This window comes from Chelonia mydas, chromosome 3, assembly GCF_015237465.2.
Source record: "Chelonia mydas isolate rCheMyd1 chromosome 3, rCheMyd1.pri.v2, whole genome shotgun sequence".
NCBI lineage: Eukaryota > Metazoa > Chordata > Testudines > Cheloniidae > Chelonia > Chelonia mydas.
The window spans coordinates 16,887,595-16,914,120 of record NC_057851.1 but is presented as its reverse complement, the minus strand read 5'-3'; the positions used below and the strand labels follow the sequence as shown (position 1 = coordinate 16,914,120).

Below are 26,526 nucleotides of genomic sequence, written 5' to 3'. Positions count from 1 at the left end.
AATGTTGAAAATTTTCATGGGACAGAAAAATCATCTCCCACCCAGCTCTAATTATGAGGAATATTTTTATTTGTTGGTGGTAACTGGGTGGGGAGGTAGGAATTTATTGTTGGGTGTCCCTGTGGGAGGGAAGCCACTCAAAGAGATCACAGCTACAGACCAAGGCAAACATTTATAATATATATAACATATGATAAAACCAGCCACAGAAACCATTTTAGAGGAGAGGGGGGGAAATACATGCCCTGCGGTGGCTGAGAAGCTGATAAACATTTACAGACAAGGATTAGATAGTTCATGGACCAGGGAGAAGATTTTCTTGGATCCTCCCCATCTTTACAAATACATCACTGGTGGAAGGTAAAAAGAGAAGAGTTTGGCAGATTAGAACACTAGGTTCCTGTACTAATTTTAGATTACACTAATCCCAAGACTTTCCAGACATAAAAAGTTTAATATCCTAGGAATGATTCCCCCCACCCCCTGCCCCATATCATCAGGTACATGGCATGTTTGTGGAAGAGGGTAAAGGGGTAAGGATGTCAAAAGGCTTTAAAAGGAAGCATCCCTGTTTCCAAAGAACTTTGTGTCCTGATTATTTTCTCTGTCTCCCTCCACAGAGGAATGTAACTGATTGCTCTGGTTTCGGGGCAGCACGGCAGGGCACGCTTGCTCTTGCCTCTGCTCAAGTCCACAAACAGCTCAGCGACATTTTTGCTGGTAAAAATATACAATTTACAATATTTATAATTTACAATATTGCTTTCCACCTCCCTTATACTCTGTGCAGCCTTACTTACACCTCCAGTCCTAGGGAGTCTTCAGCTCCTGAGGTAAGCAGGGAAGAACAATCTCTCCCTCCCTCTCTCTATCTGCTTCCTTCCATCCCACTTCCTTCCTGTGCCTTTTGTACCATTTGCCTAATGGCCTAATTAGCCTCTTAGTTCTCCCCAGCCCATCAATCAGGCACAGCTCTTCTTAATGAGATCTGCTCTGGAGTAATTAATTAGAGCTGCAGTGACCAGAGTGCTGGCTCAGGTGCTGTTGCCCAGCACTCTGTCACAGGCACCGATGCAATCATCCCTAACATTTAAGTAATTTTGGGAGATGTTCTGGCAGGGGTGCTGGAACAATTTTTATAGGGGGGTGCTGATGATGGAAACCATGTATTTGGTGTTTGTTATTACTACTTCAAGCCAGCACTACTACCTTCTGCCATGTTTCAGACGACAAAAACAAGGGCTTATTGGGAAAAATGTCAAAATACCTATATATGTTTCCAAGTACAACTCTGATATTGAAAATGTTGTCTGTAACCCAGCCACCAGAAATAAACAGAACTTACCATGTTTCATTTCAATAATGGGTAGATCAAAAAGCTGCTGGACTAAATTCAGATGGATCTTGCCATCACAAAGGAGAACAGTTCTTGTTTCTTCAGCAACAGCTCCATTTGAGAAATACTTCTTCGGACACATACAGGTAAAAAAAAGGTCATGTTAGAATACTAGCCACTTTTTACATCAAGAATCAAACCCTCCAGCTCCTTTATCATTTTGGGTTTTCATCTTCTCTTTACTCCCAACAATGTATCTATATATTTATGGTAACATGGCACCCATATCTAACTGCAATATTATAGGTACTGTCTCACCAGGCCCAAGTAGAAAGGGATTCATTTGGCTTCCAGCTCCTTAGAGTCATGTCTGCAGGTTGTAGCCTTTTATTTTATTTAAAGTGAATTTTATAACCTGGTATTACATCACCGTGGATTCAGCTCTGGCAGCCACAGTTTCAAGCTTAACAGAGTGAAAGTCACCTCTGCTACTTGCTTCAGAGTTAGAGTCTCTAGTAACACAAAGACCAAGGGTAGTGACCATACATACATTCACCAGTACAAAGTCTCATCTGTTTTATAAGTTTTATCTTATGATTACCAAGCATATAGAAATTCTGTAGAGACCTATGCACAAGTTGCAAATATAGTTATACAGTAACTCCTCGCATAACGTTGTAGTTAGATTCCTGAAAAATGAGACTTTAAGCGAAACGATGTTAAGTGAATACAATATCCCCATAAGAATTAATGTAATTAGGGGGGTTTAGGTTCCAGGGAAATTTTTTTCACCAGACAAAAGACTATATTATATATATGTATACATATACACACACAGTATAAGTTTTAAACAAACAATTTAATACTGATACACAGCAATGATTGTGAAGCTTTGTTGAGGTGGTGGAGTCAGAGGGTGGAAGAGGGTGGGATATTTCCCAGGGAATGCCTTACTGCTAAATGATGAACTAGCACTTGGCTGAGCCCTCAAGGGTTAACACATTGTTGTTAATGTAGCCTCACACTCTACAAGGTAGAACAAATGGAGGGAGGGGAGACAGCATGGCAGACAGAGACAGAGACACAAGTACGCTGACCCCACTCTTAAGTACATTGCCTTGTTAAGTAGATCAGCAAGTTGAGACAGAAGCTGCTGCCAGGAAACTCCCACCGTCCTGAGCCCTGTCGTGTCGTGTCGTGTCCCCCCCCCCCGCAGGTCTATGGAAATGGGGTAAGCGGGGGGCAGAAGCAGGGGGGAGGGGGACACACTGACATTAGCCCCCGTCTTCCTTCCCCCCCCCGCCGTACAGCAAGCAGGAGGCTCCGGGGAGCAGCTCCGAGGCAGAGGGCAGGAGCAGCACATGGCAGTGGGGGGAGGGACAGCTGAACTGCTGGCAATTGACAGCCTGCTGGGCAGCTGCCACACAAGGAACTTTGGGGAATGTGGAGCTGATAGGGGGGCTGCCAGCACACCCTGGTTCCAAGCCCCCACCAGCTCACTGCAACGGGCTGCTCTTTCTGCCAGCAGTGGACAAAGCAGGCAGCCGCCAAACAATGTTATAAGAGAGCATTGCACAACTTTAAATGAGCATGTTCCCTAATTGATCAGCAACATAACAACAAAACAAGGTTAACCAGAACAACTTTAAGTGAGGAGTTACTGTACTCACATTCTTAACAACAGTGTTAGGGTCTGATGGGTCTCTCGTGGCTTGATCATCAGTAGAGGGATGGTTCCTGCTGAAGTCTCCCAAGGGAGCTCAGTTTTCCCATTCTGGGCATTCCCTTTTTCTAATGTGATTCTGTCTACACCTACATTCTGCGTGTGTCCATAAAAGTGTCCACCGTCTTTTCTCTTATTGCTCGGTGTCTCCTGGAAACTTAAGAGACCCCAATTTTCTATAGGCTGTGTAAGTTTCCTTTGTTCTCATTAGCATTGACGCACAACCTGTATCCCGTGGTTTAAGACACATGTCTGAGTTAGATGCACCTTTACAGTATTTTTATGATCTGATATTAATCTTCTGAGTAATTTTGTGCAATTTTACCAGTTGGTACCTCTTTTCCCATAGTCTTAGGGAATCAGGTTATTTCTCAGTCACTTATGTCATTGTTTCTTGTCTCCAACACCTAAAATAGCTAAGCTAAAGTCTTGCAGGCCTCAACCTACAGGTCTTGTGTTTCAGCTTGTCTTACTCATGTCTACTTGGTTCCTTCCTTACTTACTCAGTTCCTCTAAATACTGATCAATCTTATACATTTATAATCCTACAAATTAACTCTAATTAACAAACAATGAATATATGTAACATAAATTGATTAATCATAACATCACACAATAAATGGATACGAAACTAAAATCATTGGCTACAACGTGCAGCTCAAAACTGCACTGGCTTCTTTGATGCTATATTGCCTTGCAAATGTAACTACTCTTGGGGGAATTCAGCGTCACTGCACATGCACAGAATTTATGTCCCCGCAGATTTCTTTGCTTCCCTGCAGAAAAATGACTTTCTGACAGGAAAGCAAAGGGAAACCACAAGAGTGGTCATGCAACCTTTCCCAGCAGTATGTTTCGGGTGTCCAGGGCAGCCAGCAGAGAGGTAAATCACTATAGGGCAGGGGGAAGGACTGGGGAAGACCCAGCTGGTGGCTCCTATCCTGCGCTAGGTTCAGGGCTGGAGAGGACAGGACTTCCTCTTCCCCTGCATGGCATCTGGGGCGGGGTCAGACCCAACCCCAGATTTCTCCCCCAGCTTCAGGAAGCTCTGCAAACTCCCTCCCCGCACACTTCCTGCATCCATCGCTCCTCAGCTGCAGGGGGAGGGCTCCCTGTACAGGGAGCTGCTCCACTATCCACCCAACCCCTGTGCATCCAGACCTATTCATACCAAGACCCTCCCACCAAGCCTCACACACCCCTCACTCAGAACTCCCCTGATAAGCCCCACTCCCCCACCCCAATAAGACACCCGGATCCCCACCCCACCAAACCCCAACCAGCTGAACCTGGATTCCCACCCCACTGAGCCCCAGTTCCCCAGCATCTAGACTCCCCAGTGAGCTCCCCACACCCAGACCCCCTGCCAAGTTATATCCCCACACACCCAGATGCCCCCCTCCCTGCTAAGCCCCAACTACCTTCACCTGGACCTCCCTGCAGAGTCCCATTACTGTTGCACGCAGAACCCCATACAACAAGCCCCTCAACACTTGGATCCTGCCTTGCTGAGCCTGCCTGCCCCACACCTGGTGCACCTGGCATGGAGATGCAGGACTCAGGTGTGTTTCTGGGGCAGGCCCGATCATTGTGCTGTGTCAGAGTTGAGTGCAGCCTCACTGCTGAGTCTGTGTCCCGGGTGTTGGGGGGGAACTGCACAGTGATCTCTCACCTCTGTGCAGCCAGTGACTGTCTTCCCCAATGCTATGCTGGAGCCTCCACATTTATTTGACAAATAAAATTTGCAGAATTTTTTTGGTGCAAAATTTTAATTTTTTTAGCACAGAATGCCCTCAGGAGTATGTAATGTACTGAGCCATGTGTATAAGTGTCTATTGTCCTCTTCTGGGTGAATTTCAATCCTGCTTAAGTGGGTGTGATCCTGTCATCTATTAGTGATTGGCCTACGGAGCTTACAAGCCTAATGCTACTACAACTAATAAGCAGTCTCCTTAATTCCTGTTGTACATGTGTGTGTGTTTATCGAACAGAATATCTTTGGTCACACATTTGGCCCCAATACAATCCATCTGCACAGCCCTGGCAGAACAGAGGGACTGTAGAGCTGCCCTAATCAGGGCCCTAATCAGGGCAGCTGCCGTAATCAGGCAGTCTTGGCAAGTCTATTATAGCTTTCTAAGCAGGGGTGGAACTTACACTGGGAGTCAAACCAGCCAACCAGAGAATGGGGGAGTATAAAGATGGTATTCAGTCAGCCTTGTCCTCCGCTTTGGTTCTGTGCTGAGTGGAGTTTAGCTGGACTAAGGCCTCTGAATTCTGTTCCTACTGATGATCGCACATTTTGGTCCAGATCCACAGATATATTTAGGCTCCCAACTTTCATCAAAATCAATAGAAGTTAGGAGCCTAAATACCTTTGTGGGTCTGAGCCCAAGTCCACAAGACCACAGCATGAGGAACACCTGATGATTGTAAAATCTAAGCAGCAACGTAATTGATAGATATGCTTATATTTAATTTGCTGTCCACTATTATCTAGAGACAAATTTCAGCATTACTGCTTTTCAAGTGACCCTCTGCCATTATTAAATATCTTATGGTTTGGATTATTTCCTCCTAAAACCTACTCCTGTATTTTTCTACTTTGAAGCTCACTTTATTTCCTGCCCTTATTTTCCATTTCTTTAGAACCTATTTTATTCCTCTGGCATCACTTGTGGTTGCAACATCTCCCAATTTAACAATCTTCTTATTTAATTAATATGCTGTTGACCCCCTCTGCCTCCAATTTTCCTTTTGTATATTCAGCATGAAACCAACTGCAGCACTGTAACATTTTAGGACAGAAAGAAGAGACATCATCTTCCCTAAACTTAATTTGGGTTCTGCTCTAGTTAGCGTTTGCACTTATTATCCTTTGATATTTCTTCTTGATGTCAAACTTCTTTTTAAATCAGTTCACAGCTGCATCGTCTATTTCTGTATTTAGTAATCTGTTTCACATGTTAATTAACCTTTGGTTTAAATAAATGTCTCCTAATCTCTGTTAATGCTCAATTCTTAGTTTCTATTCAAGCTCTCTTGCTGCTTTTGATTCTGTTCAGATCTCAAACAGTTTTGCTGCAGCCACATGCTCTATACCACATAACATCTTATGCTGCATCCACGTGCTCTTTACCCTGCAGCATTTTAAACCCTTCTTAAACCACATAGTCTCTTTTCTTTCATTGCAGCACGTTAAATCCTCCTGGTTTTCACGTAACCGCACTGGATTATAAATACCATCACAATGCCTCTGAACTTCTGTGAAATTACCTTTCCCCCATTCTATTTTAAATAACTCATGCAGATGAGTAGTTTAATATTATTTAATTTGTGTATTATGGTTGCTCTGAGAGGTCCTATTAGGATAGGCACTGTACAAATGTCTCTGAATTAAAAAAAAAAAAATCCCTGCAGATATTTGTACTCTTGTCCCCATGCTAAAAATAAATTAGCAATTTGTTATTGTGTAATGACTAGAAGAAAAAAATCCAAGTAATTTGAAATCCTTCAAATAAATCCCCTTTCAGTCTTTTCCTTTCTGATCTCAAACCACTGGTAATTTGTTTAATCTTTGTTTGAAGCCATAATTTATGAGACCTCCCCGCTGATCATTTTAGTTCCCTCAAGTTCTTCCTTTTGTTTTTAGTAATACTATATTTCACTTAGATTTATACATAAGGTTCAAGGGACTTAATTTTCAGCAATGGGTGTAATGAGTGTCCCTGCAGACCTTTGCATTTGCACCCTGATATCTGCTGGGAGAGCAATACAGCAGTGCACAGACACACCAGGAAGTTTTTGGAAAGTGTAGGGGACAATTTCCTGGTGCAAGTGCTGGAGGAACCAACTAGGAGCAGAGCTCTTGTTGACCTGTTGCTCACAAACTGGGAAGAATTAGTAGGTGAAGCAAAAGTGGATGGGAACCGGGGAGGCAGTGACTATGAGATGGTCGAGTTCAGGATCCTGACACAAGGAAGAAAGGAGAGCAGCAAATAATGGACCCTGGACTTCAGAAAAGCAGACTTTGACTCCCTCAGGGAACTGATGGGCAGGATCCCCTGGGAGAATAACATGAGGGGGAAAGGAGTCCAGGAGAGCAGGCTGTATTTTAAAGAATCCTTATTGCAGTTACAGAGACAAACTATCCCAATGTGTAGAAAGAATAGTAAACATGGCAGGCGACCAGCTTGGCTTAACAGTGAAATCCTTGCTGATCTTAAACACAAAAAAGAAACTTACAAGAAGTAGAAGACTGGACAAATGACCAGGGAAGAGTATAAAAATATTGCTCAGGCATGCAGGAGTGAAATCAGGAAGGCCAAATCACATTTGGAGTTGCAGCGAGCAAGAGATGTTAAGAGTAACAAGAAGGGTTTCTTCAGGTATGTTAGCAACAAGAGTGCTAAAGGAGTTGGTGGATGTGATTGCAGAGCCATTGGCCATTATCTTTGAAAACTCATGGCAATCAGGAGAGATCCTGGACGACTGGAAAAAGGCTAATGTAGTGCCCATCTTTAAAAAAGGGAAGGAGGAGGATCCTGGGAACTACAGGCCAGTCAGCCTCACCTCAGTCCCTGGAAAAATCATGGAGCAGGTCCTCAAGGAATCAATTCTGAAGCACTTAGAGGAGAGGAAAGTGATCAGGAACAGTCAGCATGGATTCACCAAAGGCAAGTCATGCCTGACTAATCTAATTGCCTTCTATGATGAGATAACTGGCTCTGTGGATGAGGGGAAAGCAGTGGACATGTTATTCCTTGACTTTAGCAAAGTATTTGACGCGGTCTCCCACAGTATTCTTGCCAGCAAGTTAAAGAAGTATGGGCTGGATGAATGGACTACAAGGTGGATAGAAAGCTGGCTAGATTGTCGGGCTCAACGTGTAGTGATCAATGGCTCCATGTCTAGTTGGCAGCTGGTATCAAGTGGAGTTCCCCAAGGGTCGGTCCTGGGGCCGGTTTTGTTCAATATCTTCATTAATGATCTGGAGGATGGCGTGGATTGCACCTTCAGCAAGTTTGCAGATGACACTAAACTGGGAGGAGAGGTAAATATGCTGGAAGGTAGGGATAGGATACAGAGGGCCCTAGACAAATTAGAGGATTGGGCCAAAAGAAATCTGATGAGGTTCAACAAGGACAAGTGCAGAATCCTGCACTTAGGACCGAAGAATCCCATGCACCGCTACAGACTAGGGACTGAATGGCTAGGCAGCAGGTCTGCAGAAAAGGACCTAGGGGGTTACAGTGGACAAGAAGCTGGATATGAGTCAACAGTGTGCCTTGTTGCCAAGAAGGCCAATGGCATTTTGGACTGTATAAGTAGGGGCATTACCAGCAGATCGAGGAATGTGATCGTTCCCCTTTATTCGACATTGGTGAGGCCTCATCTGGAGTACTGTGTCCAGTTTTGGGCCCCACACTACAAGAAGGATGTGAAAAAATTGGAAAGTGGCCAGTGGAGGGCAACAAAAATTATTAGGGGACTGGAACACATGACTTATGAGGAGAGGCTGAGGGAACTGGGATTGTTTATTCTGCGGAAGAGAAGAATGAGGGGGGATTTGATAGCTGTTTTCAACTACCTGAAAGGGGGTTCCAAAGAGAATGGATCTAGACTGTTCTCAGGGGTAGCAGATGATAGAAAAAGGAGTAATGGTCTCAAGTTGCAGTAGGGGAGGTTGAGGTTGGATATTAGGAAATCTTTTTCACTAGGAGGGTGGTGAAGCACTGGAATGCGTTACCTAGGGAAGTAGTGGAATCTCCTTCCTTTGAAGTTTTTAAGGTCAGGCTTGACAAAGCCCTGGCTGGGATGATTTAGTTGTGGTTGGTCCTGCTTTGAGCAGGGGGTTGGACTAGATGACCTCCTGAGGTCCCTTCCAACCCTGATATTCTATGATTCAAAAAATTTATATTTGCATATGCAGATATTTGTGCACAAAAGCAAAGTGATTTTTTTTGTTGTTGTTCTTATGAGCTTGTACCATCCAAACACTGCCACATTTTGCCAGAATACTGGTAGAAACAACAAAATGTTGTCTGATTTGCTCTTGCATCAATAACTTATAAACAATGATGGGCCTGAGCTGAAAAATTCTGACCCAAAGGTTATCCTTCATAGAATTTGAGGGGGTTTGGATGTAGTGCAGGCCCATTTCTTCATACTAGTTATCTTCAAGTCAAGTATGATCAAGACAAATTAATCCCAGATCCATCTCAATTGACTACAAATCAGCTGATTATAATTAGTAAAGTTATGTTAGGGATGAATTTGGTGCATTAAGTTTTTTGCTTAATCCTGCCAGCTCTTATTGTAGCCTCCCGCAATAAGTGAATCACAATTTTATAGTATGACCTACTCTTTATAAAACCACATGGACTGTCTTAGACCAGTCTGTTCTGTCCAAGATCCTTTATCTTATTTCTACCCATGATTTTACATTTTTTCCTTGTACAGATTTCAGAAATCCAGATCTTTAGTTTCACAGTTCTTTTCCTTTCACTGCTTTTAAATATTAGTGTCACATTAGTCTCTCTCAAGTGGTCAGGCACTTTTCCTGTTTATTGAGATAAATTAATATCTGTTACATTTTATGTCTGACTGTTGGAGAATTCTGTTAGATCATGGGTCTTCCTCTGTTTTTAATTGCTCCAATTTATTTCAGCCTCTTCCGATTTATCATTTAGTTTAAGTAACAATAATGCACCTTTTCTTTGAGGAACACATAATGCTTTACATACATTAATCAATTTAGCCTCATAACATTCTTGAGAGGTACTTGATTATTATTCCCATTTTATAGATGAGGAAACCAAGGCACAGAGAAATTAAGTGATTTACTGAAGCCCATAGAGGTAATTTGTAGCAGCGTAGGGAATAGAACCAAGATCTCATGCCTCCCACCCTTGTGCTTTAACCCCAAGATCATTCTTCCTCCAACTCCATCAAGTTTCACTGTCTGCTCCTAGAAGCTGTATCTCTGATTCTGATGTATTGCGCTCTCTAGTGGGCTAAAAGGGCTTGTAGTTTTCAGTTTAAAAGTCTTTACTGTAAACTGCTTTATCCATAAACAGTTTATTGGAGGACCAAGGGGATACGTACACAGAAGTGACAAATATTTCCAGATACTCAAGTGGATATTATCTGCCCAGCTTCTTTTGGCCAACTTCCTATAATGTATCTGATTCCAGCACTCCCTCAACAAGAATCTGGCAACATGAGCAAGCCTTTCCCTCATCTGTTGCAGCCACCAGATTTTACAGCTTTGTAAAAGGGTCACATAGCTTGTAGCCAGCCAGTCTCAGTATTGCCAACCCAAACTTTCCAAACTCATGAGTCAGGACCCAAAAATCACAAAGCTGCCTTAACAATCACAAGATTTTAAAATATGGATTGGATGTTTTTTCTTTTTGTTTTTGAACCTTTAGGGTACCCTCAAGTCACATGTTCAAGCTTTTCTCTGCAACCATGAGGGCTAGAAAACTTTTTTTTAAAATGAAAGCTGAGAATTTCATGTAATCACATGCCTCAGTGAGCTGAAGCTTTAAGTAAAACATCAAATAGCGCGAGACTCACAATAAAATCAAAAAAGTTGGCAACACTAATTTTCCTGCCACTTCCCAAAGAGCTATTGTTATTCTACCTTATTTTTCTCCCTTTCTTGGCAGCTTTCCAGAAACTCAGCAGCTAAAGGTTTTCTACTGCAGTCCTGGGTTCTGCTTCACTGAGCCTTCCTGAACAGGTAAATTTGTAATGTACGTGATAGGAAAAAGTTGAAATGCTACATTTATACTATGGTAGATGTGATATATCTTGACTAGGGCTGTAAACTGATTAAAAAACTGATTAATTGCACTGTTAAATAATAATAGAATACCATTTATTTAATTATTTTTGGGTGTTTTCTACATTTTCAAATATATTGATTTCAATTACCACACAGAATACAAAGTGTACAGTGCTCACTTTATATTATTATTTTTATTACAAATATTTGCACAGTAAAAAACAAAAGAAATAGTATTTTTCAATTCACCTAATAGAAATAATGTAGTGCAATCTCTTTATCATGAAAGTTGAACTTACAAATGTACAGTTATGTACAAAAAATAACTGCAGTCAAAAATAAAACAATTAAAAATTTTAGAGCCTGCATGTCCACTCAGTCCTACTTCTTGTTCAGCCAATTGCTCAGACAAACATGTTTGTTTACATTTGCAGGAGATAATGCTGCCTGCTTCTTGTTTATCATGTTACCTGAAAGTGACAATAGGTGTTTACATGGCACAGTTGTAGCTGGCATCGCAAGATATTTATGTGCCAGATGCGCTAAAGATTCATATGTCCCTTCATGCTTCAACCATGCAAGAGTACATGCATCCATACTGATGATGCTTTCTGCTCGATAACAATCCAAAGCAGTGCAGAGCGATGCATATTCATTTTCATCATCTGAGTCAGATGCCAACAGCAGAAGGTTGATTTTCTTTTTTGGCTGTTCGGATTCTGTAGATTCCGAATCGACTGTTGCTCTTTTAAGACTTCTGAAAGCATGCTCCACACCTCGTCCCTCTCAGATTTTGGAAGGCACTTCAGATTCTTAAATCTTGGGTCAAGTGCAGTAGCTATCTTTAGAAATCTCACATTGGTACCTTCTTTGCATTTTGTCAAATCTGAAGTGAAAGTGTTCTTAAAACAAACATGTGTTGGGTCATCATCCAAGACTGCTATAACATGAAATATATGGCAGAATGTGGGTAAAACAGAGCAGGAGAAATACAATTCTCCCCCAAGGAGTGCAGTCACAAATTTAATTAACGCCTTTTTTTAAATGAGCGTCATCAGCATGGAAGCATGTCCTCTGGAATGGTGTCCGAAGCATGAAGGGGTATACAAATGTTTAGCATATAAATTCCTTGCAACGCTGGATACAAAAGTGCCATGTAAATGCCTGTTCCCTCTTTTAGGTGACATTGTAAATAAGAAGCAGGCAGCATTAGGTCCTGTAAATGTAAACAAATTTGTTTGTCTTAGCGATTCGCTGAACCAGAAGTAGGACTGAGTAGGCTTGAAGGCTCTAAAGTTTTACATTGTTTTGGTTTTTTGAGTGCAGTTATGTAACAAAAATAAATCTACATTTGTAAGTTGCACTTTCATGATAAAGATATTGCATTATGGTACTTGTATGAGGTGAATTGAAAAGTATTTAAATTGTTTATCATTTAATCATTGTTTATCAATTCAGTATTTCTTTGTTTATCATTTTTACAGTGAAAATATTTGTAATAAAAATAATAATATAAAGTGAGCACTGTACACTTTCTATTCTGTGTTGTAATTGAAATCAATATATTAGAAAATGTAGAAAAGCGTCCAAAATATTTAATAATTTTCAATTGGTATTCTATTGGTTAACAGTGCAATTAATCACGATTAATTTTTTTAGTTAATGACGTGAGTTAACTGCAATTAATCGACAGCCCTAATCTTGACTTTAAGGCTTTTGATACTGTCTCGCATGACCTTGTGATAAACAAACTAGGGAAACACAACCTAGATGGAATTACTATAAAATGGGTGCATAACTGGTTGGAAACCCATCCTCAGAGAGTAGTTATCAGTGATTCACAGTCAAGCTGGAAGGGCATATTGAGTGGGGTCCCACAGGGATCAATTCTGATTTAGATAATGGCATACAGGAGTACACTTATAAAGTTTATGGATGATACCAAGCTGGGAGGGGTTGCAAGTGTTTTGGAGGATAGGATTAAAATTCAAAATGATCTTGACAAACTGGAGAAATAGTCTGAAGTAAATAGGATGAAATTCAATAAGGACAAATGCAAAATACTCCACTTAGGAAGGAACAATCAGTTGTACACATCTAAAATGGGAAATGACTGCCTAGGTAGGAGTACTGAGGAAAGGGATCTGGGGGTCATAGTGGACCACAAGCTAAATATGAGTCAACTGTATAACACTGTTGCAAAAAAAGCGAACATCATTCTGGGATGTATTAACAGGAGTGTTTTAAGCAAGACACAAGAAGTAATTATTCCGCTCTACTCCGCGCTGATTAGGCGTCAACTGGAATATTGTGTCCAGTTCTGGGCACCACATTTCAGGAAAGATGTGGACAAATTGGAGAGAAGAGCAACAAAATGATTAAAGGTCTAGAAAACATTACCTATGAGGGAAGATTGAAAAAATTTGTTTGTTTAGTCTGGAGAAGAGAAGACTGAGGTGGAGTCATAACAGTTTTCAAGTACATAAGAGGTTGTTACAAGGAGGAGGGGAAAAAAATGTTCTTAACCACTGAGGATAGGACAACAAGCAATGGGCTTAATTTGAAGCAAGGGTGGTTTAGGTTGGACATTAGGAAAAATTTCCTAACTGTCAGGGTGGTTAAGCACGGGAATAAATTGCCCAGTGAGGTTGTGGAATTTCCATCATTGGAGATTTTTAAGAGCAGGTTAGACAAACACCTGTCAGGCATGGTCTAGATAATGCCTACAATACTGGATTTACCATGGCGCCGGGCCCACGGTCTAAAGGGGCCCCGGCCAGGCCTGCTCTTCTACGCCCCCCACCCACCGCTCTCTGCAGCGGGGGCAGCAGGCAGAAGCTTGGTCCTGCCGGCTCCTGCTGCAGAGCTGGCTCCACCGGCAGCCAAGTTCCCCCTTCCCCACCTCTTCTCCCAGCATGCCGCTTTCCTAGTCCTCCCCCTCTCCCTCCCTCCCTTCCTCTCCCTGCCACCGAATAGCTGATCACCTGCGCGAGGGAGGGGGAGGAGCAGAGCCACAGTGCACTCACTGCTGGGGAAGGAGGTGGAGAAGAGGCAGGGGTGTGGCCTTGGGGAAGGGGGTGGAATCAGGGTATACCCCCTCCAGCACCCTGCTGTGAGCCGCTTAGGGCAGGGGGCTGGGAGCACTCCCACAACCCCCAGCCCTCTGCCCTGACTCCTGCACCCCTCTCACACACCCCCAGTCCTGACTTCTGCACCGCCCACACATACCCAGCCCCCTGACACCTCATGCCCTGACTCCAGCACCCCTCCACATCCCCACCCTGAGCACCAAACGGAAGCTCCTGCCCTCCTCCCCACATTCCCACCTGCACCCCTTGCACCAAATGGGAGCTGCCCCACGTAAGTGCTCCACACCCCAACCTCCTGCCCCAACCCTGAGCCCCTTCCCTCACCCTAGCTCCTGGCCAGAACCTGCACCCCAACCCTCAGCCTGCTCCTGCACCCTAACTTCCTCCCAGACCCTGCACCCCCACCCTCATCTCAGTGCATGGACAGACAAAGAGAATGGGCTAGAACCAAGAAGAAGGTAGGTACCCGCTCTATGTGGGCAGGGGCGGGGGGGGGATAAAAATCAATGACTTTTTAAAAAAATTAAAAAATCAGATTTTTTTATTTAAATTGGATTTTTGAGGGAAAAACACCTATCTAAAGATAGTTTTAATTAAGATACATTATATCTCATCATGGAATAGGGATTATAAATTCTAATTCTATAGTATGAGACAATATATTCATGTAATGTTTAAGAAAAGTTTTGTAAATGAGTTCTAATAGTTCATGGATTAGGGACACAATCTTATGGGGTTCCACAGGCTTCCGTATAGATTATTTATGTTAATCTTTCTATCTACCCAATGGGACTCAGTGCTCAGTCTAAAAGATACCATCAGAGAAGCTTAGTTTTGCAGTTCTCAAACTGTGGATTTGTGTCTCCAGAGGTAATATGCTTGTTAACAGCAAAAATGTTTTAAGTAAATAAATAATATATAGAGGTGAGAAATAACAGACCTCAACTCTGTTGTCCCTCTGCAAATTTTTGTAACAGAGTCAATCCCTTACCTCTCTTTAAAAGTGAAAAGTTTCAAAAAGTTCAATGAATAGAAGATTGTTGGGGGAGGAATAGACCTGGACAAGGAGAAAAAGTCTGGAGATAAATGTGAGAGGCGAGGGACATATGCTTTTTTGTTAAAATATTATGTTTGTTGTTGAAGAAAAAATATCAAGAATACTTAACGTTGTTGTTTTAGTTAAATAAAACAATTTAAATGTCTGTCTGGTGATGTTCTCCTCCTAATACAGCCTGGCAAGAAAATCCTCCAAATATTAATGATTAACCTGTTGAGCTGGAGATAGTTCACCTACCAATGACTTCATAAATATCTGCTTCAATTATCTTTGGTAAATGAAATAACCAAACAATCATTCATTTTCTGATATAGCTGTAAAACTCATCTGAAAAGTTTTCAAAATAAATCACTGTTTAAAAATGTATAGTGTGTACCTTCTAAAAATGAAACCTACATCTATCTCTGAGTTGTGAAGAAAATGTATTAAGATTATAACAACCAACAAGAATGCACTTTTATGTAGAAAACCATGATTAAATCGAGTCTCCCTGACTAGTGATTTAAATAATGATTTAAATCAAATCCACCCTATCGGCTGGGCTCTTGCCCCGGCCCCTTCATTCCCCAGGGGGGCCCACAAATATGTTTGGTGCCGGGCCCACAAAAAGTTAATCCGGCCCTGAATACCTATTCCTGCCATGTGTGCGGGGGACTGGAGTAGATGACCTCTCGAGGTCCCTGCCAGCCTACAGTTCTATGATTTTATGATTAATGATCATTCTTTGTTACTGTCTTCCCCCTTTCAGTGACAGGGCATGGTCCTATCACAGTAAGATTCTTTATTTTCTGAGTCATATTGGTCTCTTCCATTTATGAGTTTCTTTCACCAAACCTTCTGAGGTCTTGAGGAAAAACTATTATCTCAAATTCTTTCTTGTTTTGAAAAATGCAGGTTAGTCAGGTTAGTCAGACTTTATTATTCAGAAGATAACATTATTCAAAAGTGCAAATCAAGTGAGAGACCATAATCAGATATTGAAGTATGAATACAATCAAACCTCAAGAAATCTTGTAAGAAAATTGAAGAAAAGTGGTGTACTAAATATATGAAAATTCTAAGGTCATTTTCAGATGAGGGCTTGAAATGCACTAGCAGTAACTGTGTTCCAACACATGGCTGGGAGGCTACAGTGGTCTAGTCCATGCTATCTATTTGTAACATGTGAGCTACTATATTTATGGGCGGAAAATTGTTTACTAAAGCAAAGAGCAAATAGGTTTTTAAAAGCCCTTGGATTAGATGCTTTATACAATCTGTTTGTACTATAAGTAAACAACATATTTTATCCCCACCCATCAGTCTGCCAATATCTTCAACTCTATCCTTTCCTCTTCTTAACCCTTTTGCTTCATTTTAATCTTGTACATCCCCCTGTACTACCCACATTCATTCACCTTGGTACAAAGATCATCTCTATGAATTTAAGACCAGCTACTGATAAGATAGTGGTGCAAATCAGAGTACACTGTCCACTCAGAGTTGTGGGTAGCCCGACTTACTATCTATGGACCAGATTCTGATACTCTCACTCACTTTGAATAGTGCCTTATTCCACCAAGGATCCCATTAAAGTCCATGGGGCATCTCGTGTGTACATACTCCTTAGTGTCACTAAGAGTGGCAGAATCTGTGTATATAGAAACATGCTATGTAATGCAGAAAACATTCTTTTTTTTCTTAAAGGCAAAAAATGTGCTTCATTCTCTCCGATCTACCTACAGCCTCGTTCCTTCCTCCATTTCTTCCAGCTGTAGTAAATCCATGAGCCATTTTGATAATCAGGAGGGCAATTTTGAATTGGATTGAGGAATAGAAAGGAAGCCATGAAAATGATGGAAGATAAAGGTGATCTGACTCTGCTTCCTGGAGTGACAGACTAGTCAGGCAGCCTGAAGTTTAGAGAGCAGAGATTTAGGAAGACCATAAAAAATGGAACTGCAGTAGTCAAGATAGGAGGTGATTAATGCATGGATAAGGATGTAAGCAAAAGCAGAGAGGACATGGTAAGGACAAATTCTGATAATGTTCTGAAACTGGTGATAAGCTGAAGTACAGACAAGGGAGATGTAGAAAGTAAAGTAATGTTGGCGATTAAAGATGACTCTGAGATTTCTTGCTTTGGAAGCAAAGTTAAGGCCTGAGTTAAGGAAAGTGATAGCTGAGTCAGAAACTTGGGGGCAAAAGAGGGCCATCTTACCAAAAGACAGGTTTCAGAGTAGCAGCCGTGTTAATCTGTATTCGCAAAAAGAAAAGGAGTACTTGTAGCACCTTAGAGACTAACCAATTTATTTGAGCATAAGCTTTCGTGAGCTACAGCTCACTTCATTGGATCCGAAAGCTTGTACTCAAATAAATTGGTTAGTCTCTAAGGTGCCACAAGTACTCCTTTTCTTCTTACCAAAAGAGAGTCTTCAGTCTCTGATGTATTCATTAATCGGGTTATTATCGTGTAGCTTGGATCTAACAGTCAAGACAGGAATATAGATAGCTTGGTATCCTATATGTCAAGGTGCTGAGCTCTTCTAGTGAGATATATCCACTGACTGCATTAGGAGTAGATGGTACTCAGCACCTCATGTACCCTTTCCAACCTGAACATCTTGCAGGATCATGCCCTTAGAGTTGATGGAGATGGAAATTTGGGTGCCATGTTCAAAAAGCCTTGAGACTTTATTACCAATAAAGAGATTAATTTACTACCGCCAATCTCTCTTGCCTAATACTGTATACCTATTCCTTAGCTCATTCACTTTACTCCTCTAACCTTGGTCTCCTATCTATCTTCTGTCCTTGCCTTCCCACTATTGTGTATGATCATGTCCCAGGTTTTGTTGTTGTTGTTCCCATCTACCTGGAATGCCCTACACTCATCTCCTAATTTACTGTAAAACCTTGCTTTTCTCTTTATTTTATAATTGATCAGGTCAGCGTACATGTACAGTGTCTGAAGGGTGCTTATGCAAATATAAATTGAATTCTATACACTATCAGTGATTGTTAAGTGGGAAATCATGACGACTAATAATCCAAAATGCATTTGGTTTTCTGTTTAATTTTGTGATATACCCTGTCAGTGATACCTATTTCTGACACAATACTGCTCATGAACAAAATTTGAGCTTAACAGTATTCTTCAAGTTTCAGCAGATGAATCTTATCCCTGTTAGTGAGGTTTGTCTAAATGGCAATCACGTGGAATCCTGATGGTCCAATTTCCTACTGTAATTAGTTTCTGAATGTGGCTAATTACTTGTTCTTTTTTTCTAGAGAGAAACTGAGTGATAAAATATCTAGTTGCAAAAAGCACTCAGAAACAAATCTATACCACATTATTTTACTTTTATTTACTTTTTTTATTTATTTAATAAAAGCCTGTGACTGAGTCTCTCTGCCTGCCCTCCCACAATACTCACAAAACCATTCATCTCTACATGATGCAGCTGCAATAATATATGAAGGCCTGGCAGAATTAGATTTTTTTTTGTACTTTTGACAGATAATATTGATGCTTATTTTAAAGGTTTTAAAATATTGTTATTAATTTGCATTTTCACAGGAAATTATGGGGAGGGGTCAGACAAGACAACCGATGGTCAGACAACAATTATTTAATGACAGTAGATATTGAGATTTGAAAAGTTAAAGCTTTATAGCTGTTAAAACACAAATTGTCAATATCATGTCAAAATATACAAAGTAAATATCCTTAAATGAAACTCTAATCAGTTCACAAGCCACATTTTTCTGACTTTGTCTGTCTGTACATTTTGATTATTATCAATGGAAATATTTTTTGTCTGTATGTGTACAGTGAAATTGATGTTTACCAGCATTTACTGATAAAAATCTAATAGTTCCAAGCCTAAATATATGCTGTTCAAGGTGAATGATCGCATCACCTCTATGGCTGAATGCTATTACACAAGCTACAACTGTGACAGCTCCAAAATGTGAGTGGTCATTGGGGATCCTACTTTTCAGTGGGAAAAAAAAAAAACCAAAATTCTCCAATAAAAAAACCATAAAAATCTGCATTTGTCTGCAATTAAAATGAAACGCTGAACTTTAGCTTCCCTAGCCACAATATATGTAGGTATCAGTTGAACACATGTTATTGATATATTTACAATTTTGACAGCTGAAGTCCCACTGCATGGGGCTGACAGTCCGAGCCCTGTCCATTCTCCTAATTATCCAAATTTTTGATTATCAGTTCTGGCCCTGGTCCCAATTAGATCAGATAATTGGGGTTCCACTGTATATGTTTTTATTTTTTCACAAAATGTAAAAACTAAAGATTCTCTGTAAAAAATGCAAATTCCACATTTTTCCAAGGCAAGCAGATTTCTAGGATCCCTGGTGATCATGGACTCGCTAATGTCCACAGTTCACATAGAATATAAGCCCGGGGACTACTGAATAGACATAAGTGTGTCAGAAGTTACAAAAAGAAAAAGGAGGACTTGTGGCACCTTAGAGACTAACAAATTTATTTGAGCATAAGCTTTCGTGAGCTACAGCTTACTTCATCGGATGCATGTAGTGGAAAATACAGTGGGGAGATTTTATATACACAGAGAACATGAAACAGTGGGTGTTACCATACACACTGTAACGAGAGTGATCAGGTAAGGTGAGCTATTACCAGCGCGGGGGTGGGGTGGGGGGGGACCTTTTGAAGTGATAATCAAGGTGGGCCATTTCCAGCAGTTGACAAGATGACATTCTTGATCACTCTCGTTACAGTGTGTATGGTAACACCCACTGTTTTATGTTCTCTGTGTCTGTAAATCTCCCCACTGTATTTTCCACTGAATGCATCTGATGAAGTGAGCTGTAGCTCACGAAAGCTTATGCTCAAATAAATTCGTTAGTCTCTAAGGTGCCACAAGTCCTCCTTTTCTTTTTGCGGATACAGACTAACACGGCTGCTACTCTGAAACCTGTCAGAAGGTACAGTTAGTATTGTCATGGCAAATCTGTAAAGAACATAGACTCCTTACAGTTAGTATAGCATTAGTAAAACAAATACCATTTTTGGAACTTACTATGAAGAGAAATTGAAATTGTTAAATAATTTAGGTTCAGAGTTATCTTAGACCATAGTTTTCTAAATAGTTTGGTGTATATAAACACTGTCACATAATAAAGTTGATAATTGGTCATTAATTACTGCTGTTTTTTACTTATAATGATTTAAACCTTACTTTTATGTTTTTAAGTAGCCATATGGTTATATTGTGTGGTAGTTGTTATTTTATGTATTTTATAATATAATACAGTACTGCCCAGATGCCTGCCTCAGTCAGGATTGGGCCCACATTGTGGTGAGTGCTGTACAAACCCATACAAAGACACAGACCTTGCAACGACAAGCTTACAAATAAATGCTGTACTACAGTATTCCAGTACTGCAGTGTTACCTATATTTAGAATGTTTACCACAGAAAGGTATTTATACGTAAGGCAGTAGGGCCATTTCCTGAGCCTTTTGCTCTGTGCATACAGAGCCTGGCTGTAACTCCATGGCTGAGCTGGTCTCTGAGCTCAGAGAGTGCTAATCAGCTCATGAAGCAGGAACAAGACTCAGATGTCTGAATCCAAACTAATCAAAACATTTATTTTCTGAGAAAATTATTGGCTGTCTCTGAGGTAAAATATATCTCTGTCTGTCTGGATGTCTCTTTGCCATCAATCTCTTTTTCATTATCTTTGGCCTCATACTGTGATCTTGGTAGATCTCAGAAGATGAAAAGGGTTAGACAAGGTCAGTACTTAGATGGTAGACCTTCAAAGAACACCTAAATGTGGAAGAAACCTAGTCATTAAGTGGGCGAAACAAGGTGGGTGAGATAATATCTTTTGTTGGCCCAACTTCTGATAAAAGATATTACCTCACCAACCTTTGTCTCTCTCATATCCTGGGAGTAACATGGCTACAACACTGCAAACATTCATTAAGTGGCTCTTTTTCTGAATTAGTTTAATGTGGTGCTGTCTTTGGATGAGCTATGAAACCAACCTGTTCTTTTCGTAAACAAAGAAATTCATTCTCCAATAGGATCAGTCTGGCATCATTTTACCAGCACCAAATTCACTTTGATTTAAAAGAAAAGCAAATATATTTCTTACTATTTGTGCAATCAAGCACTTACTTTGTAATTCAGATCTTAAGCTGGTGCTAGATCCCGTAGCCTAAAATTCTATTCGGAAAAGAATTGACACCACTAATTCTAACCCAAAAGAAGGGGCTTCTTGAAAGACAATGAGGTAGTAAATGTTCAGTAGGCAAAAGAGCTTCAATTCACTGTAAGGCACAGGTGCTTACTTTTTTGGTGAATATAATACTAAAATATTTAAACTAGTATTTTTTCTTTGTGTATTGGAGTTTATGCAATATATTCAAGTTAAATTATTGACCAAACGAGATCAAACACTTTGCTTTCACCCAGAGTGCCAACACACTGTAATACTCCAAAATGGCAAGTAAATAATTTCTAAAATGTGATGAATGATGTTTGAATCAAGTAATCATTTCCTTACAGGATGTGTAGAGGAAGATTCTCTCCTTGGATGTGCAGATAGCTCTCATTAATGTAACAGGAAACCACTCGCACACATCTGAGAATCAAATTTGACCCAGAGATATATAATTTTAATATCACTACATAATAAAAAATTAATATCTTATATTTCCATAATGCCTTTCATACCAAAGGATCCTAAAGTATTTTCAAAAGCTGCAAGATATATAAATAAATGTATCTAGTTTCTTATTATACTAAACTGAAGGGTGTCTCAAAAATAACAATAATAAAAATAATGAACCAAATATTGAAGTCCTTACTCAGTTAAAACTCACACTGAAATCAATGGAAGTTTTGTCTGAATAAGGTCTAGATAAGGACTTGATGATTTGGCATATTACTTATTAGTTAATAAAATAATTGGCAGTTAGGTACATACACTTTTTTTTTTTAAGAAATCAAGTTAAAAAGGTAACATTTTTGAAAAAATGAAACTGTCCAGATGTGTAAAGATTGTCAGTGAAAAACTAAATTATAGATGGGCGAAGTTGCAAAGTTCAGCTCTTTCCCACCTGAATTTTGCAAAAGTCTAGATCCAAAGTTTTGTTTCAGCCCATCAGAGATACTGGCTAGCTGCAAACTTTGAATCTGAACCCAGATCTGAACTTCATAGGCTTGTTGGTGGGAGTAGCTGTCTCATCCAGTGGGAGTGTTTGTGGAGCCATCTACACTTAAATAATACAAAACCCTTTTGTACAGTGATAATTGTTAATGTTCTGTGCTCCTTTTTGATATATGCATGCAACTCCAATTAGCCTCAGTAGTAGTTACATCTGAGCAATGAAGGAAGAAAAGACCCTGATTTCTTATGCAGAATCTCCTATAAAATTCAGCCAACTGGTTGCAGAAATGTAATTGATTGTTTTGCTAACAAGTTATTTCACAACTCTGAATCAAGTTGAGTGTCAAGCTCTGATGAAATCTGCTAATTGGACTGTGAAAATTAAAATACATCCCCTTTCTTTAAAATAAAATGTTTAAAAAGAGAATTTTTAAAAAGCTACCTGATAAGAATGTTAAATTAATAAAAAATTACCTGATAAGTGATGTGGACAAAAGGTGGCTCCTGAAAAGATGGGTATGCTAAAGATAACCTCTTTCCATTTTTAGTGGAGTCTGTTAGTTCAGAAAGGTGCAGCTGTAACTCAGTGAAGCTGCCACACAGTCTCTCTAGATTCCTGGATATGTGACTTGCTCCCTTTTCACTTGGCAAGTTGTTATTTTTAGGAGAAATAGAAGTTTCTTGAATCACATCCAGCTGCACTTTAGGAGAAGCTGGTCTGTTGGAAAACCTGGCTGGTGTCCCAAGTCCAAAGGGAGCCACTGACCGATTAATTGGCTCAGCATCCAACATTTCCAAAGCAATGGATGGGTCACCTGAGACTCTTTTTTCATCAAGGTCACTCACACTTGATGATGAGCTTCGTTCATAACTGGGACTCTTCACTTCTTCTATGAGTTTTCTCCTGCCACTAGGGGATTGAATGATAGTGCTACCTGGTATTAACAGCTCCCTGCTCAAGGGTTGATCTTCCATGGCAAGATTTTCAAAGAACTTCCGTTTTCCAAGAGTATTCATGGAGGATTCAAAATTAGAAAGCAGATTCTGGGTGGCATGAGATGGTGCTGAAAAATCTTCTTCAAATATTAATTCTTTGATCATTAAACGAATAATGTACCTTTCTGAACTTGAAGATGGAATGAGAGCAGGGTCAGTGAATTTCTGCTTTCCAATCAAAATCAACAAGAGTTTATCTGTCAAGAAGCACAAACCCTTTGGTCTTTCACTTTTCTCCAATTGGATTTGTTGAATATTGGGCATGCAGGAAGAGGTTACCGAATAAACCAAAACAATGTTACAAGTATTGGAGGCTACTGCCACAATCTGAGCTCTAGGGTCAAAAGCTATTATATCAGGGACCAGAATGCCTGGGATGCTGACTTTTCGGGTGGTCGTTACCTTTCTTTCAAAAGTTACCAAGATCAGGTACGAAGAGTCCTGATTGTTTCCTGGGACATAGTCCTTGTGTCTCAGAGGAATGAGAGGACTGGGATCAGATCTCCGACGGTTTGCAAGGATATGGGTCAAATCCACAGGACCTGATGAAGAAGAAGCGACTGAATCAACAGCCACTGATTTTTCTGAATCTGTCGACTTTCTTCTTAGGTCCATGGAGTATTCCTCATCCCCAAGTGCCAGAGTAGATTGTGAAGTTAAAGAACCTGTTTCCGTACCAGATGGCACATCAAAAGTAATGCCTGCATTTAAGCCGCAGATCTTATCTAATGGAAGCTCTGTGGCTACAGCAATTTGGAAGTCTAAAGTAGCTTCTATAGCACAGATATAACTGCCCACATCAAATACTGGGCAAAAGAAGCAAGCATTTAAAGCTTTCTGAGTATCATCCCATATGTAGGAATGAAGGGCACTGCCTATAGCAACTACCAAGCGATTGCCTTCCTTAGTCCAACAAGCGCAGTGGATGAGACCACTACTTTTGATATCCGCCTTAACCCTGGAGTTATCAGAACGAACAGCGTGTAAAACGGAGGCGTCCCGTTTAGTAAGCACAGCCAAAATATCCTTCTTGGGATGCCACGCACAGCCCTGGGGAAGCATTGGGAATGGCTCTCCAATTTCACAAGTCTGAGAAACCAGGAGCTTTTTCTTTTCCAAAATGTTATAGCTCAGCTGCCAAACAGTGACGTGTTTTTTATGCTGAACAGCAAGCAGAGCTGGTGTGTCTGCAGCACAATAGGAGCCCCAGTAAAGTCCATGAACATGTTCAAACTGACCAATTACACTTGAGTCACCAAACTTGAGTTCTCCATGATGCAAATGTAAAGCAGTCAGTGCCACTTGCTTCCCATCTGTCCAGGCAATTCCATGCACAGGGTGTATGGCCTGATGCAGGGCATTAAGGCCAGTTCTTAGAAGTTTTGCCTTTCCCAACTCCATCCTTTTAAACTTCCTCCCTAGAGGTGATTGTTCCAAAGTAAAAAATCCATAGGATTCATTTGAGCATCTTGATAAGGAAAATGTGTCCCTCGGCTGTTGACTTGTTTCCCTGTAGGTGAATCAAGCTGATTTTTTTTCTAATAAGCAAGGAGCCTGAAATGCAAACTCCTTCACACTGTGACTCTCCAGCTGCTCTTCTAAGTATAAATCCAGGTGAAAGCTGCTTTTGCTATGCTCTTTTCTGGGAGGAGTTATCAGCTTCATGTGATGTCTAACGAGGTTTAGCTAATTACTGTATGCTTCACTGACATTTTCTCAGTAGCCTATTTTTAACTCTTAAATGCTGGGAGTATATTTAAAAATAACACTCTAATACCTTGACCTTCAGTGAATGAAGGGCTTCTTCAATGAATGGAGAAGAGAGATCCTATGCTGTTAAGCCTTGGCATTAAACTACAGCATGAAATAATGACCTGACACTTCTTTACGGACAGTCTTTGAAGGAAAAAGTAAAGTTTAAACATATCCTAAGAATAAGGGCCAGATTCCAATCTCTGATATGCAGCACATTTCAAAGATTCCTAAGGGGCTTTAGAAGGGGAAATAAGAGAAAGCAATCATACTCACTGGTTAAATGAAATGTGAGAGAGGGGGAGACAAAAAGATAAGCAACATAAACTAGAAGCCAGGGCACCTGATCTAATTAGTGTTTGTTTCTCTGGATCAGATTTATTTATGTCACTTCCCTTTTGGTCTTCCCAGGTGTTCATTTCTGCCTGTGAGCCTACAGCTTAAGCCAAAAAGGACAGGTTGTGGATTCTCCATCATGGACAATTTTTAAAACAAGTTGGATATTTTTCTAAAAGATATTCTCTAGTTCAAACAGGAATTAATTCAGTGATGTCCTAAGGCATGTATTAAACAGGAGTTCAGACTAAATGACCCAGTGGTGCCTTCTGACTTTATAATCTTTTCTCTTTTGCGACCTATTCCACTGAGCGTCTTGTGATCTCCTTGTTGCTATTGTTCTTACTGATGCACTTGTTGTGTCTTTTGCTCTTTACACAACAATAGTGATACGAAGAAACGACATGGGCTTAGTTGGGTTCCAAATAACTGTCTGTACAAACACTTATTAGATCATGAAAGGCCTAGCTATATACAACCTGCAGCTCTGGGTGGTTTCTGGCAACTTCTAAAAATATAAAACATGGTGAGCACCACCAAAGGGCTTGTTAGGCTATAGATATTCAGGCCTGTCTGTAAAGGCCCATACTCTAAGAATTTAGGTGTATTCTTATCACTTATATAGTTATAGAGGTATAAAAGAAAGAATCAAAATCACTGTCTGCCAGTGTAAGATCCTTCTCTTACTGTGACAGTCTGAGGCCCTGTGCTTAGGCTAAGATCTTTGGCTAAGCAGCAGAGGCAGCCATAAGCTGGGAAGCAGACGGTCACATTCTCACATTCCAACCTAGTCACATTGAAATAAGGTGCTATTGGGCAGTTAGGAATACAATCCTGTCCTGATAATGCCTATGTAACCCTTCTGCCCATCAGAGTTGGCAGCAACAAGGGCCGGGTTCAATATCTAGGGGATCCATTCCAATAACACAATGCAAACTAGCTCGAGCCCCCACCCAGTGACCTGGGACAAATATATACCACCCCCGCTGGGTGCCTCCAAGAGGCGATACTTCCCCTCTTGCAAGCACATAGTCTGAGTGTAGCAAAAAGCCTTTTAATAACAGAGAGAAACAATGTGGCATTATGTTGGGGAAACACCACCAACAGGATTCATAACACAACCCATGAGCAAAAACCCACGCCAAGCAAATTGGGGCATGCCCCTTTCCCTTTGGTTCTTGAGTCCAGCAACCCCAAATCACCCAAAGTCCCAAAAATCCAATGACCCAAAAGTCTCTGTCCCTGGTCAGGGCAGCCCCAGAGTTCGAAAGTTTATCTGCGGAGCTTTACCTC

At 40.7% G+C, this 26,526-nt stretch overlaps 1 protein-coding gene across 1 annotated transcript in view; it reads right to left on the bottom strand.

Annotated features, from left to right (window-relative positions):
• The window catches only part of LOC102939517 (WD repeat and coiled coil containing), a 30,898-nt gene extending 6,257 nt beyond the window's left edge, over positions 1 to 24,641 (bottom strand). Inside the window, exons 1-2 of the mRNA XM_007061439.3 lie at positions 22,624 to 24,641; positions 1,346 to 1,466 (exon numbers count right to left, since the gene is read on the bottom strand). Of these exons, the coding sequence (XP_007061501.2) occupies positions 1,346 to 1,466; positions 22,624 to 24,546 (2,044 nt within the window). The 5' untranslated portion in view covers positions 24,547 to 24,641. The remainder of the gene's footprint in view (positions 1 to 1,345; positions 1,467 to 22,623) is intronic.
• Between the last annotated feature and the right edge of the window lie 1,885 nt (positions 24,642 to 26,526).